At 39.5% G+C, this 16,562-nt stretch overlaps 1 protein-coding gene across 1 annotated transcript; it reads right to left on the minus strand.

Moving 5' to 3' along the window:
• Window positions 1-388: 388 nt before the first annotated feature.
• TNFAIP6 (TNF alpha induced protein 6) lies at window positions 389-14,582 on the minus strand. The gene is made up of 6 exons (XM_054043928.1): window positions 14,402-14,582; window positions 8,152-8,289; window positions 6,510-6,671; window positions 3,993-4,221; window positions 2,799-2,839; window positions 389-1,843 (listed from the first exon to the last, which is right to left on the minus strand). Exons 1-6 carry the CDS (start codon window positions 14,493-14,495, stop codon window positions 1,680-1,682), a joined length of 828 nt encoding a protein of 275 aa, XP_053899903.1. The 5' UTR covers window positions 14,496-14,582; the 3' UTR covers window positions 389-1,679.
• Between the last annotated feature and the right edge of the window lie 1,980 nt (window positions 14,583-16,562).

The following is a 16,562-nucleotide window of genomic DNA, read 5'->3' on the forward strand; positions in this document are numbered from 1 at the left end:
GTTAATGCTGTAGTGTTGAAAATTATTTGGTGAGAGGGCTGATTAGCCCTAAAGGTCTCCCATTCTTGCTTGGAACTTTTCCAAGGAACAAAGTACTTTGCCATCTGCTCTAACACCTACTGAAGAAGTCAGTAGAAAGACTACAGGTGACTTCAATGGGCACTGGATTGGACTAATTTCTGATTTATATATATATAATAAATAATATATTATGATTTTATATATATATGTATATGCGTGTGTGTGTGTGTGTGTGTGTGTATACATACATACACACACACTACTACTACCAAATGAGCCAGCTGTCCCTAATTATTAAACACAAAAGTCAATAAAAATACCTAAAAGTATCAGAAAAAAATAAACAGCACAGATTGGAAACGCTGGACATGATTAAAACAGAGGTAGATTTAATGATATTTTGGGGTCAGGGGGTTAACAGACAGATATAAACTGATATCAAGAATGGATACATGTCTATCAATTCAGCATAATGCAGTTTTAGAACTGGTGTGAACAAGATGAAGCCTGTTGACAGGGTTGAAAAAGTGTTTGCTGATAGTTGATGGACAACTCCTTTTGGTGCTTCAGTTTCTCATTAACAGAGAATCTTTCATCTTTTTGCCCTTTAATAAATATGGTTTAAGAACAGAAAAAGGCTTGAATAACTCTGCACTGGGTAAGGAAGACAAACTCCTTACAAATCTGTTAAATAATTTATGATCCAGAACACAATAAAATCACAAGGACAGTACTATTACAGATTCAGTGCTTTTCATGCAGCTTTATTACTTTCTGGCTCTAGAAGCCCATTACATATGGGTTTGTCAGGGATATATCACAGGCCAACTCTCAAGATGAATTTGCACTTTGAAGTAAACTCTCATGAGGCAAGACTTACTCGAAAGGCATTGGAAGTGAGTTAGCTTAAAGAGAGAGAGAGAGCAGCAAGAAAGGAACCAAGAATAGGGAAAGGAGAATTCGGACAGCAATAAATATACAGGAATGAAGGAAAGTGAGGGAAGAAGGATTGAAATATCTGGCCCCCAAAACTTCAGCTGAAATGGTGTCAGGGGTGAGAGAAAAAGAGTGGATAATGTAGAAAAACAATTAGTTGGGAAATCTATGGTAACAGTGAATCCTTCGGTTTAGTTCAAACAAGTTCATGGAGGACAGGTCCATTAATGGCTATTAGCCAATAAGGTCAGAGATGCAACCCCATGCTCTGAGTGTCCCTAGCATCTGTTTGCCAGAAGCTGGGAGTGGATGACAGGTGATGGATCACTTGATGATTACCTGTTCTGTTCATTACCTCTGAAGCACCTGGCATTGGACACTGTCGAAACACAGGATTTTGTACTAGATGGACCATTGGTCTCACCCAGTATGTCCGTTCTTATGTTCTTAGTTTCACTGACTCCTTGTGATCTAGAAAACAATTGTCTATAATTTAAGTACAGTTTTCTAATTTATTTCCCAATATTCTTTATTAAGAAAAGTTACATAAAGCAGAAGTTATAAAAGTCAGAAGGATAAGATAAAAAGCGACTGTGGCTGCTGGCTATCCCAAATATAGTATGATAGCTGTAACTTATTGGACAAAACAGGTATCTCAAGTGGTATTTGTATTTAATAAATCTATATTCCAACTGCATTTTCTGTGATGTTGATCTGTCTGTTCACATAATGCCAAATTTTCCAGACAAGAAGTTTGTGTTTCCTTGGGAAGTTGCATTTTTCTCATCATTAGGTTTTGAAGGTGGGTCTACAGCAACATATTTAATTTGAAAACCACCTGCGGTCACTGAGGCATCTGACAAGAACTTTAAGGTCATGAGATTTCCTAGGGCAAAAGAGAGGGGGAAAAAGTTACTTCTTTGCTATTGAATAAAAAGTGCTGCTTTGGAATTTTTCTCTTCACTCCTCCCTTCCCAAGAGCTATTGAAGTATTTCCCCCCAAATCTTGGATCTAAATCCTAAGATCCTTACTCACTTCTTATTCAGACAACATTGAAATCAATATTGGTGAATCTCATTGAAAACTAAGCAAGGAGCTCAAGATTCACCCCCAATATCAACAAGAGTTTTGCTCAAGTAAATACTGAGTAAGACCTTCAGGAGTTGGATCAGCATTGCTTATTATGGGCAGGGCCAGTTTAATATAAGCAAGGGACACCCTTAAATTAGATATGATAAATAAGCACATTGGCCCAAATCCTCAAATTATTTAGGAAGAGGAGGCGCTAGGTGGGGGTTGGGGGGAAGGGGTGGAATGGGGGTGGAGTCTGGAGCAGACCAGGGGTCGAGCACCCCCTGGGAACTGAGGAAGTTGGTGTCTATGTTAAAAACCCAAAGATACAATGTATTCCCCAATGCCAGAGACATTTTTAGACATATTCTCTCTAATACTAGTCTTGCAATCCTGACTCCCGAGTAATGGGAATACTTATTGACTCAATATTATGTATGTGGGTAGGGCTTGTAGGACTAGGCTGTTGATACAGACATGCTATGTAAACTCCCAAATCAGTGAAGTCACTTTGATGTAAAAGGGAATTTTGCCTGAGTAAAGCCTACAGGATTGGTCCCTAATTCTTTGTTAAACTAGACTTCTCCAGGATGTCTCTTCCTTTACACTTATTTTTAAGCAAAAAAGTGTTGACTAAAGTGTATGCTAGAAGGTTTGCATGGTGGCTTATGACATTTTAGCCATGCAATGGGCATTTAATCTTTGAATATCTGATCCCCTGGCCTAGTAGGCTGATATTTTTGTCTATGAGCAGTACATACAATATTACCTGTGCTGATGATATCATCTGGAAGTTCATCTCCACAGTACCTGAAAAAAGATTGTAAATGGTTCATGACTAAATGTGTAAATATGCAATAACATACATGCCACAATGATACCTTAACAGAGAAGGATGGAGTCCCCCTTTCTGTTATGGTCCATAGTTCTAAGTTGTTCTTTGGGGTCTATTCTAACATACAATTATATCATTGGCTTACATACTTTTATCTGCACTATTTCACAAATGCGAGTGAGGAAGGAGAGAAGAAAGAGGATGCAGGAAGCAAAATTTGCAATAATTGAAGAAAGTAAATGAAATAAAAGAAGGCAAAGAGCTATTCATTTTCATAAGGAACAATGACCTGAAGCTGAGGGAGGACAACCTTAGGCTAGGCATCAGGAAAATGTATTAAAGGGGACTTGTCAAGGGAAAAAGAAAAAGGGGATTGTATAATTTCTTTGCTTCTTGATGGTGTACAAAGGAGGCATGAAAAGCAGTGAGAATTTTAAGGGTGGTTTTTTTCATTAGAAATTCAGATGTTCTAAGATGGAAAACTATGATTGCGGGGGAACCAGTGACAACATCACAAGAGCAAAGAGAGTAAAAAAATTGAGCAAGTAAGCGGGAAAGCAATGTTTCAGATTGTCAGTCTGTTTAAAACTCCTTGGGTTACTGGGTCATTTTTGTTTTGTTTTTGTTAATATTTATTTCGCTTCAGTAAAGAATAACATTTTGGGTTAAATCTATTTTTGCTAATAACTCATCCCCCCTCCCACATCCCTTCAATTAAGGTGTTAGAGCAAACACTAATTGTGCTCTGAGACTTCCAAGAGCTCTTCCACCAAAGCCAGGGATGGATGAACATACTTGTCTTTTTAGGGTAACAATAAGCAGTTGTTGAGAAAATCTTGCAGGCTTTCTTTATATTTCATAAAGAAGCAAAAAAGGGCAAAACCCTAATTTTTAAAAAATCTTTGCAGATTGCCTTTGCTAGTAGTGCCAGAGGAGATGGTTTAGGCAACATCATTGCATATATTCAAGAACATATTAGATGCAGGAGTGATGTAGGAAGCACTTCTGTAAATGCAACTTGGTCAACGTGGTCTTTTTCTGAGCGTACTGTCAATGAAATATTATATCTTGAACATTTTAACTATATAGCTTGAAATATATGTATAAAGATGTGGAAATTATTTTTACCTGCCCACAAAGCCAGTGATATCATCATAGCTATCATAGACTTCTAAGAAATCAGCCATGCAAGCAGTGTCATCTTCAACATCAAAATCCAGGAACTGTAGATGAATCCGTTGTCCGTACTTTAGTCTAATGTGCCAGTAGCATATTAGTTTATTTTCATACTCGTTTGGGTAGCCTGGTGACTTAAAGATGTGCTTTGCATCTGTGAAGATTCCACCACATTCTTTTGCTAAGAGAAAAATAAAAATAGACTTTAAATGTGACTAAAAATAGACTTTGATTTGTCATGCCTTTTTGTCTATTAGCTCTTCTGACTGAATCTTACGCAGAACCAACCCAGTATAACAGCAGCAAGACACTTGAGTGCTGTTCATATATTCTATAACCCCATCATTCTGAACTAGTACCCATGGTAGCACACATATAGAGAATATAGTATATATGGAGTTGATATGTTGGCAACTAGGGGCCTAATCCAAAGTCTATTGAAGACAATGGAAATGCTCTCATTGACTTCAATAGGCTTCAGATCAGATGCTAGGTGCTTTGTATAAAGAAAATTGGGATGTCAAGCTAAGTCCATCGATAGGTCTCACAACTGCACTTATAAATCACCCCACTTCCAACCTGGTCTCTCTTCCTTCAAGTCCTTCCTTAAAATACTTCCCATCCAAAATATCTACAAACTCTAGCCCTCATCCCCATTCAGTTAGACTGCTTTTTTGTTGTTGTGTCCTATTCCCCCTTCCATTGGGCTTTATCATTCAAGATGTTGAGCGCCTGTTCCCATTAGCTTCAGTGGAAGTTGAGGACTCTCAACAGCTCAAGCCTGGGGGACCAAGCACTCGGGGCTGGTCTACACTACCGCTTAAGTCCATGTAACTTACATCTTCTCAGGGGTGTGAAAAGGACACCCCCCCGAGCGACATGAATTACGTCAACTTAAGTGCTGTCCATGCTGGCGTTATGTCAATGGGAGATGCTCTCCCGCCAACATAGCTTTTCCGGTCTCGCAAAGGTGGAGTAATTATATTGACAGGAGAGTGCTCTCCCGTTGGCATAGTGTGTCTTCACCAGATGTGGTGCAGCTGCACCAATGTAGCCTCTAATGTAGACTTGCCCTCAGTTTGTACATTGTCTATTTTGATTGTAAACTCTTCAGCACAGGTACTTGGTCAGGAAGGACTTGCATCCCAAACACAAGTTGTTGCACAATGTACTGCCAACATTGTTAATATTTCCGCAGGCCTTAATTCAAATAGAGACAACTTAGCGTCCTCTCCTCGGGATGCTGCCCTTTCCCCATGAAGACAGGCAAATCTTCTCAAATCTGAACAATATTCTCCATCAAGTATTAAGAAATTTATTCACAATGGGAGGGACCCAAATCAGCCTCTAAGTGTAAACAGCTCTGGTTAATCATGCTGTCAACCGCCCAAAGAATGTATTTGGAAAATATCTAACTGGCATCTCTTTGTGTGTTTATCTGGGGAGGTATTTGAGAGCTGACATGCAGGAAAAAAAGCAATTGCAGTCAGAGACATATTTTCCTTCAAGATTGTGTATTTATAACAAAAGACTAAGATCACCAAATAGTCAGAAACTCCCTACTTTGGATTTCAAACTCAATTCTTTGATTTGTGTTAAGTAGGAGGTCAGCCAGATGATCAGAATGGTCCCTTCTGGCCTTAAAATCTATAGGCCAGAACCTCAGCTGGTGTAAATCAACTCCACTGAAGTTAATCTTCTGATCACTGGGGAACTGATATTGTCCCTGCACCTTGTCATAGTACTGCTGGGCATCCATGTTAATGATACATACACATTCTTCAAATCCTTACATGTAAATCAACATGCCCATCCTTATTTTTAATCTGCTTTTAAGTATAGCTAAACTTCCTTCCACTGTGCCAGACAATTAAAGGGGACGCTTATAAAAGGGATAATCACAACTCAAATTTGGGCCAAACTGTAGCAGTAACAAGCTTTTACAAATAGAAGACAAATTGAAAATTTTCCTCTGGATTTTTTTTCCCATACTCCCATGAAAATTGTCATTTTAAACCAAAAAAATACTCTGCTGCAGTGTGTGCAACCACAAAATAAAACTGATTTAATTGATTTTAGTTTGTACAAGCTGAGATAATGTTAGCCATCTAAATAAAAGTAGCTGCTAATCACCCATGGCCTAATAATAAATTTAGGCACATAAATGTACACACCCAAATTGGAAAATTTTGACGTATCTCATAGAACTGGAAGGGACCTCCAAAGGTCATCGAGTCCAGCCCCCTGTCTTCACTAGCAGGACCAAGTACTGATTTTTGCCCCAGATCCCTAAGTGGCTCCCTCAAGGATTGAACTCACAACCCTGGGTTTAGCAGGCCAATGCTCAAACCAAACATTAGTCATATTACTGATTCACTAGCTAGCAGTCGATCTATTATTAACCTTAAAAAATTATTTTACTTAGTAAAAGGCATGTAATTAAGCAACACTGGATTTTTTTAAACACACCATGAAGGTTGTAGCAATAGACATCCCATCTCTCACTTCTGTTGAGGCGAATCCCATAATCAACAATGCCAGTTTTTCCAAAGCCACAGCTGGCTCCAGCTTTCACTATGGGATAACCAACTCTGCCCTTAGCCATCCAACCAGCAGCACACACATGGAAACCTGTGACAGAAGAAAAGTATCATGGCTGTTTTGAAAACTCACTTTAAGCAAGAAACATTATAAAAATTATTGCCTCATTCAAACTAACAACATTTTTTCTTATTGCCAAAATCTAGTTTATGTAATACAAATCCAATCATAGTACTGGGGCAATTGCTGTCTTTTGCATGGAGAATTTTGAATGCAGAGTATAAAGTCACTTCTTGTCCTCCACAATAAATTTTTTTCTCAATGAAAAATAAAAATCAGATGCAGATGGACTGTAAAGCTTCCTCACCCTAGAAATTACATTACCAACCATTGTATTCAAATTAGATGTCAGATTAGTCATGTAAATATAATACATTGATTGCTTTGTTTCCTTTTTAGTTCCTAATCCTACAACCTCACTCAGTCATTACTCATGTGAATAAGGGTTTTCAGGACTGGGCTCTTCGGGTGGATAAAAAGGTATATACATAGCATAAGCTAAGGCAAACAGAAATGCTTATTGAATTAAAAAACAACTTGTTAACACAATGTTATGGCTGAGAGTTTAAAAACAATAATCAAAAAATTCAAAATTATTCACTGCTTAGTACAAAACAGCTCTTTCATAAGCTTACCAAATTTTCAAAGTAAAAAACCAGAACACTTTTGTGGTGGCTTTCAGGTTGTGAAATAGTCACAAACGACAACAAAAAATTATTAATGTTTGCTCGTGCCTACTGCCAGGTTTTGATTCAACAGTGATACTTACATATTCCTCACAATGGAGGATTTTTCCCAATAACTTAATGTTCTGAATGAGTTGATCATGAAACACTGAACAAAAGTTTTAACATTCACTCGGAGCAAGATAACACCGGCAGTGGGGTCTGCACTCATTCAACATTTCATTCCAAACACTTGTCATCACACTGAACACTCTTTCTGCTGGACTATTTGTTCTCAGTATATATGTAGCAAATTTAGCAAGATGTCTTGGATAAACACTATAAAAAACAAGTGTTTTAATTGATTAAATGAAAATTTTAGAAGAAGACATTCTAAAAGAAGTTCCTGAGGCACTGATCCTTTTTTTAAGAAAATGCAGTGAAGTGGAATGTCCAGAGCTTCTATCTCCAATAGCACCCCCTTCGTGTAAAGTTAGTGGTGAGGCGATTGAGAGTGAGGCTGCTGCTCCCAAGCTCAAGGAATAGGCTGCTCCATTGTGCTCCACTCTAGGGCTCCGTCCCATACAAAGCACAAAGAGTCACTCTAGCACTGCAAGCAGCCGCTACAACTATCTGCAGAACAAGTCACATAGCAGCCTCTAGCAATCAAGGGGGAAACTGCATACAGTTCAAGCAAAATTCCTGAGCTGCCTGTGTTTTCTAGCAAGATTGCAAGAGCCACCCCCAAATTCATGACACTCGCAATAACACAGGTGTTGGCAACATTGAATGTGTGATGTCAGATCCAAGTGACTGCACATTCAAATGCACATTTTCTTTCATACCTATTTTTCTTGCTGCCTCCAGCTGCTGGTATGTGGCTAGTTGTCCTCCTTCATATTCACACACTGCTTTAGCTTCTGCATAGGTGAGCTGATATTTTCCAGCCCGTGCCTCCCTGTGGTACACTCCAGCTGCTCGCTCTGTGGGATCAAAGCAGAGTTTTAGTATTTCGTAGGAATACAGAATATATCCCAACTGGCCTCCCTTCCTGGATGATATCAGACCTCATTGCTGCCAACAGTTGATCAGGAACTGCAGCTTGGGCTATTGCCCAGGTGAGAACATAAACAAGATATTCAACTGAACTTGATGTTATTTAGAAAGCTTCAGGAAATTTGTGTCCCTCCCAACACAGGGGTATTTTAGAGTCCTGCAGGAGGGGGGCTTTTTGAACCACAGTGAATCAACATACTTCTGAAATGATTCCCAGAACTACTACTTAGAAAGCAAAAAGAACAGGAGTACTTGTGGCACCTTAGAGACTAACAAATTTACTTAGAAAGCAGCAGCTCTAGCAATGATAAACTCTTGTCAGAAACACTGAGTGTGGGATATACCACTTAAGCTAAGAGGTGATCTTTCCTGACTGGTATCACAATATACTTTTGGATATAATTGTGACAGATATGGCAATGTCCAGCCATGTCCTAGACAAACCGAACAGACTTAAGTTAAACTTTATTGAATTAAATTTAAGTATTTTAGGAGTTCATTCTATGAAAAAGGCAAATATTTATGTGTTATTGTATGAAACTTTTTAAAGGGGAGACATGACTAATGTAAATGCTGGGAAGTGTTATGAGCTGCAAAGGACTCTTTTGAACAATATGCCAGACAAGACTGAGCTTTTTCAGGAAGTTTCCTAGGAAGGAGTGGAAGTACTTGTGACACACACACACACACACACACACACACACACAACATGAAACAATAGGTGTTACCATACACACTATAAGGAGAGTGATCAGTTAAGGTGAGCTATTATCAGCAGGAGAGAAAAAAAGAACTGTTTGTAGTGGTAATGAAAATGGTCCATTTCCAGCAATTGACAAGAAGATGTGAGGAATTGTAGGAGGGAGAAATAAGCATGGGGAAATAGTTTTACATTGTGTAATGGCCCATCCACTTCCAGTCTTTATTCAAGCCTAATTTAATGGTGTCCAATTTGCAAATTAATTCCAATTCAGCAGTCTCTTGTTGGAGTGGATGGGCCATTACACAATGTAAAACTATTTCCCCATGCTTATTTCCTCCTCCCCTCACCCATACAGTTCCTCACATCTTCTTGTCAATTGCTGGAAATGGACCATTTTTATTACCACTACAAACAGTTCTTTTTTTCTCTCCTGCTGATAGTAACTCACCTTAGCTGATCACTCTCCTTATAGTGTGTATGGTAACACCCATTATTTCATGTTCTCTCTGTGTGTATGTATATGTATACTTCCTACTGTATTTTCCACTGCATGCATCTGATGAAGTGGGCTGTAGCCCACGAAAGCTTATGCTCAAATACATTGGGTAGTCTCTAAGGTGCCACAAGTACTCCTGTTCTTTTTGCAGATACAGACTAACATGGCTGCTACTCTGAAACCTAGGAAGGAGTGTTTCCCCTCCTTGGGAAAGCAAATTTCTCCTTTTGGACCAAACCTTTTTGAAGCTACACCTTGAGGTGAAACCATTGTCTGGCTGATCTCTGCAGATCAAAGACTCAGACAGTATAAAGGAGTGAGGATACATGATAGATATACATATATGCACACACACACTTATTGAGGCACCATCGTGTCTCTATAGTTAAGGCTGAATCAGGTTCTACTTGTACATACAAACACGTCTGATGCAATTTATACATCCCAAGTGAGTGGTTTAATGCTGGCACTAGAGAGCAGGAAGCACTCCTGCTGGAGCTGATTACAGCAGCTATAAAGGCTATCCTCTGCAGAGGGAGAGGGCTGGCTGAGAAAAATAGATTCTCCCTGGGTGCCTAGCTCAGAACTCTTCCTTGACAGTAGTAAAGGGTTCTAAACAGTCCAAAGGCCTGCTTAGTGTAGAACTCTTTATGCTTGCCTCTGGAGAGCTCTTAAAGGGTTGCTACTGGCTAGGCAACAGCCTGCCCTGTAAGAATCCTCTGTAGCATATGTAATCATTTCCCTCTGTATTTGAGGCATTGTATACTGGGACCATTCTCGCTGGGATTCCTCCATCCACCACTGCCCTTTGGACTGTACCACAGCCTGTTGAGCTAACAATGTATAGTTAGTTCTTCCACCGCTGGCCCTCTATAGCTCTCCCTGGAGTCCAGGGATGGAGGATGCTGCTGCTGCAAAGGTTGTCCTTCCCCCAAACCCACTTCCATAGCAGCAGGTGAGATCTGAATGTAAGAGGTCCTCTGTGCACAAGGTTAAGGACTGCTAGATTTGACCCAATGAAGTTCCACTAAAATGAGTGACAGAATGGAGTAAATTGAAATTGAAAGGGAAGCAGAAGATGTAAATTTTTAACTTTGTTATAAGTGGTCAGTTTAAAGAAATACAGTAATACATTAGTGTACATTAATGTTTCACATTATGTCCTTATATTAGGTATGAAGAAGAAAAAGGAAGCCAGGAGCAGACACTTCTCTTCTGCCCAGGAATCTAGCATTTTTGCTGCTAATCCACAAACCTTAATGGCCAGTTTTGTTCTCTCCTCAGACCAAATACAGCGGTCCTTACTGAGGCAACACTCCACTTTGATTTCAGTGATATTTAGTGTGCGAATAAGGACAAAATAAAATATAGAATATTAGGGAACAGAGATCTTATTATAACCTTCTGTTGGACTTCAGTGCCAGAAAATGTGACAGATAAAAAGAATTTTTAGTTTCACAGATTTATTCCCCCCCCTCCAAAAAAAAAAACAAAAACAAAAACCCACCACAGCTAGATAAGACCGTGAAATATGTACACATGGGCTCTTATTCTGGGCTGTGTTCTGGTCCCTTTATGCCACTCCAGCAGGGAAATGGGGCTATCAAGCATCCTGATCCCCCCACCCACTTACTTCCCCCTCCTTACGCTGCACCTTGGTGATGGCCTGCTGGGGTATGTGTGACCGGAGCGCTCTGTATTTCACTATGCTGGGTTGTTGATAGTCTCTTGGAATCTGTTGCATCCAGTGTGTTGATAGTCTCTTGGAATCTGTTGCATCCAGCAGTCCCCGTGATTGCTCTAGCCAAATTGGCCCCCAGTAGCCCTATAGTCCTTGAGGTGCAAGGGTGGCATGAAGTCCCAGTATGTGCTTCAGGACTGGAGCAGCTCAGAATCAGTGTCTTGGTGTTTCAGATTTATCATTTGAGTTTTGCAGAACCACTCACTACCCATATTCCCTCTAAAGCCACAACCTACCAGTTCACTGGCCCTTGATAGTTTATTCTGTTAATCAGTTTCACAAATTCATCTAATGTTTAATCTCCATAGTTTCAGCTTACTGATCCTTGCCCTAGGAATGGATTTTAGTTGCACGCCTTAATTCATTTGTAAACACTTTCTGCTGAGCTGAGCAAAAGTATGTTCTCTATTTACACATTTCCTTGTAAATATAACAAGCAAAAGGATCAAATACTTTAGTGCTTGCTGAGGTTCTGCGTTTACTTGTGGGGTTTTTTTTCCTTTGGGTTGAATCAACTTGCTCATGAGGAACTTACTTTAAAATGAAAAAAATATACTTCTCTAGTTTATTTTCTTCTCCCCATTATCTGAAGCTGATTAGAACAAAGTATTACTCCCCTCCTTCCCCCAGGTTCAAAACGCAGTCCTGTATAACACAATAAAAATGTTTGTGCAAAGTTACTCTGATATTTTTATTAGTTTTACAATAACTGCTTTTGGAACATGCCAGAATGCTCAGTCAAATAAATAAGATGTTAGTATAAAGCTAATATATTCAGCTGCACTAAGTATCCATGTTTAGTGAATTTGAACACAATACATTGGGTAGCATAGAAATAAGATGAATGGAATGTACATTTCTAGACTGTCCTGATATCAAGATATGATAGTTCTGTGTCATTGCTATGGTGCATTATTTTACTGAAAAAAACTTCTCATTCTGTTTTGGATATTGTTTTGCCAGAAGAGAGGAAGCAAAGGAAAGTGCAAATGTGACTATGCCCTATTTTACAGATGCTTCAATTTATCTCAGTAGGATTGGTTCCTTTCTTTCCTGTATATATTATGGCCTAATTAAATCAGCACTGGGTTGTTTTTTCCTACAGTCAATACGAGATGGGACTGTAGTTACTTATTGCTCACATTACAGCTGAAACATTTTTATGCTGATTGTATAAAAATGTGTGTGTGGTGTAACTTTGCCAAACTTCTCTTAGTTTGTAATTCAGTTCACTGAATTATGTTTTAGTTGCACCAGTAACGATATTTTTGTTGCAATAATTAAACTATAGGGTGTAGGTGGAGACCCGCCATTTAGTGCAGTGGTCTGGAGCTGTGACATCAGGCCATCTGGGTAAAATATTTGAAAGTTATGGTCTGAGGCATTGTATGGATTCTCCTTTTTGGTAAATGAATGATCCATTGTGTTTCTTTCATCTTTACTATCATTATAAATCCTTTTATTGCAAGTGGTGCTGAAACCAATATTTTTGGTTCAATACTGGGAAGCATAGTAATCCATGTTGTCCTGATTCAGTCCACCTTGCTTCTTTCTTTTAAAGAGAGAGGAAGCAAAACTGGGAGGTGAATAAAGTACTCCATTTCCACTCACTCCATACAAAAGGCAGCTGCTGAGATCATTATTGTTATAATTACTTAACATTTATGTTGTGGAAGCGCATAAAGGTCACAACCAAGTTGGGCCCAGTTGTGCTAGGTGCTGTACAAACATATGATAAATGACAGTCCTTGACTCAAGAGCTTCCTTGCCTATTGCTCTGACCATATCATTTGCCTATTGGCTCTCCCATATCAAGTCCAAGCTTTTTGTCCTCACCCTAAAGGCTCTTCACAGCCATCTGAGCCTACTTACCCTGGTATCATATCATGTCACCTCTCCACCACTGGTCAGCCAGCAATGCCAGCCTTGACTGCTTCTCACACAAATGTCTGCTAAGTTGCCCCTTAGGCATAGTACACCCTCCTTTTGGTGACCATAAAAACACTACTCTCTCCTCCTTCATAGCCCTCCTTCTCTGTGATATCTCAAATCCTTTTTTTAACTACTTCCCCTCCCCACCAAGTCCTGCACATAGCCGCTCTTTCTTAAATGTATTTGTATAGAAAAGATGAGAGAGAGAGAGAGAGAGAGAGAGAACGAATGATGTTTCCCTTCCCCCACCCATACTTCATATATCACTTGTCGTTTAGTTTTCAAGATTTTTAGGGAAGGGACTAAATTTACCTGTGTGTTTGTTTGGCACCTAATAAAGTGGCCCAGATCTTAAATCTGGCCACTATGCAATCACTAATAATAACAACAAATTAAACTAGCTAGAAATCTTTTAAGAGATGCATAATGTACTGCAAAAGATAAAATAGTGTATAACAATTACTCCATAAATCAGCCATTTCAGACACATATTTGCTTGGTTGTTCTTTATGTTAATGTGTTTTGTATTACCATTCTTTCCATTGCATTTGAAAATGTATAATTGTCAGAAGCCCTTTTACCTACATATCAAAGAGACTCCTGCCACAGTATTTGTACATGCTTCATTCTTTCATACTTATTCCTCACAGCTGCTTAATGATGCCATCAAACCATAACAAAAAACAATACACACTTTCCAAGAATTTTTACTGGAAATTTAGGAAGTATTATATCTGTGGAGAGAGCTTGGCATTCTTTAGTTTCACATGTAGGACACCATGTATTGGTGTTATGTTCATGCAAAAACTAGTGTGCTCCTTTTACAGCTCTTTCCTTTTACACTTTCATATTTTTCCTTCATTAAAAGAATTGTCATTTAATACTCAGTTTTTATTTCAGCTCATGCTTTCAGATATGACATTCAACTTACATAATTAATGGATTCTTTTCCTGAGTAGCCTTTAGTTAGAAAATAAGTGTGAAAACATTAAGAAAATTAGGCAAAATTGTAGTAATTACTCAGATAAAATTCCTATTGATTTCAATGCAAGGTTTTGCCCTTATTGATGTATGGTACATTTTTATATCATTTTAAAGAACTGTGGTTCTTTCTGCAGCAAAGTGAATGAATGAAAATGAAATTAATGAATGCATTTTTTTTCTTACCTAACCAAATAGAGTTATGCAGTACTCCATTCTTGACTCCCCAACTTTGAGCCTCGTTCCACAGCAAGACAAAAAAGAAAATTAACACGATCATTTCTTCTGTCTGAGCTATAAGCTTGTAAATGCTCTCTGTTAAAACACTCAGGGTAACCTCTGCTAGCAGCTGCCTAAATTCTGTTGGCACATCTGGTAACCTGATCTTAAATAGTGCGTTTCCCTGTGAGGTCAGCAAGCCTGCTCCAATTGAACTTTTTGTAGTATTGTTACAGATTTAAATGTGATGTCTGAGTTGGTTGGTCTGACTCACTTTATGGCTCCCTTGCTGATGTGTCTATTCAACGTATCCATAACTACCAAAGCACATGTGAAAACTTTTGTGCTCCAAAATTTGTTCTTTTCTTTAGCATTCACGGTTTTCAAATATATTCCTGCCTGTGCTAAAACTAAGTAGCAAATCTAACAGTGGATGATGATTCTACTCACACAATACATTATTCGTTGTCGTTTAAACATTCTAAAGGTCTGGTCTGGTGGAATTTCTCAGGGATCTGACTGGTAAAAAGTAGTACTACAGCTAATGCTTTGCCTTAGATATTTAGACTAAATAACCCCACATAATATGTTTAACTGAAGGTAAACCAGGACCTCCTTCAGGGTCAGCATAAAACTAGAAGTGTCAAAAAGTAATGCTTTTGATTCAGACATTACTATGCATCCGAAGAAGTGGGCTGCAGTCCACGAAAGCTTATGCTCTAATAAATTTGTTAGTCTCTAAGGTGCCACAAGTACTCCTGTTCTTCTTTTTGCGGATACAGACTAACACGGCTGCTACTCTGAAACCTTGATTCAGACAGTGAGGAATGAAGCTCTCCTAACCACACCTTAGAATCTGATTCATGGCATGATAGCTGTCTGCCTGTCTTCCCTACTGGCTGCAGGGGGAGTGCTGCATAAGCAACTGCTCCTTGTGAGCAGGACTATGTTGTAATAAAAAGGGGAAAAAATGATAGTGTGGAAAAATTTCTGCTACCCTGCCCAGTAGTCTTGAAGAGCCTAAGGTGGAGTCCAGTCTCCTTTGGTGGCACAAGAGACTTTTGCATATTGTTTTGATAACACCCTTGAGTCTGGAGTCAGAAGTTACAGCTAAAGATGTGTTAATTTGCCATGACCTCAGAAGTTAATGAAAACCAGCAATGACAAGAAAAGAGTCGAGAACTAACTTCACACTCAGGCTGGTTTTTGGCATAAATCTCTGTTACATTAAGGAAGAAAAGATTCTTAAATGCCATTGAATCCTCATCAGCTGGCACAGAGGGGTTAATACACATCATATTACAAACATACATGCAGGGGTGCTGGAACAATTTTTATAGTGGAGGTGCTAATGATGGAAACCATATATTTGGTGTTTGTTATTACTATTTCAAGCCAGGGGGTGTGGCAGCATCCTCCGCACTCTTTGTTCCAGCACCACTGCACATATGCATGAAGCTAGTCACCCTGCCCGTCCCCGTCCCCCAACACACACACCTGCCAAACGGGATTGGGAGTGTTAGGGGAGCAGGAAGGAGTGGGGAGCTCTCCCTTCTCTTTTAGCAGAGGAAGGAGAGATGCACTCCCCACCCACATTAACCCCTGCAACTTCCACACAGCGATTGCCACTTGCTTCTCCAACATTAGTGCTACTCTCATTTTGGTGTCTCTGCGCACACAGTTCCAGGAAGTTGGCTTTGCTCATCGGAAAGTTCTGCAGCCACTGCTCATCATCCCATAACTGCAGAACAATGCAATCCCAGCACTCAGTGCTTGTTTCTTGAGCCCAGAACTGACAGTATACCGTGTACAGCTGTTCTGTGAACGTCAACAGCAATCTTGACTTGTTTCTGTCCATAGCACACAGGAGGGAAGACACCATGGTGTCATCTGAGTCACAGCTCATGAAATACTGGAGGATCAGGTGCGTTGTGTTCATAATGCTCATCACAATACTGAAGAATAGTGCAGGATCCATGCTTTCTGATGGAGATAGCGGGCAGGCAGTTTACAGGGGCTGTTGAAAAGCAGCACAAAACGTACTAGGAAGCCCATAGAAGGACGGGATGGAGAAAACTGCATCATGGGCCTGCCCCCAGGAGGCATTGCAAACACTTCCTAGAACACA

This window comes from Malaclemys terrapin, chromosome 11 (genome assembly GCF_027887155.1).
Source record: "Malaclemys terrapin pileata isolate rMalTer1 chromosome 11, rMalTer1.hap1, whole genome shotgun sequence".
Classification (NCBI taxonomy): Eukaryota; Metazoa; Chordata; order Testudines; family Emydidae; genus Malaclemys; species Malaclemys terrapin.

Bases quoted from the DNA above. Each gene is read 5' to 3' on its own strand.
- TNFAIP6 (XM_054043928.1), bottom strand. From the start codon at position 14,495: ATGATCGTGTTAATTTTCTTTTTTGTCTTGCTGTGGAACGAGGCTCAA. The intron at 6,672-8,151 runs GTATGAAAGAAA...CTTCTGTCACAG, and splicing joins GGAGGCAGCAAGAAAAATAG to GTTTCCATGTGTGTGCTGCT. The intron at 2,840-3,992 runs GTAAAAATAATT...ATCTTTTTTCAG, and splicing joins ATCACTGGCTTTGTGGGCAG to GTACTGTGGAGATGAACTTC.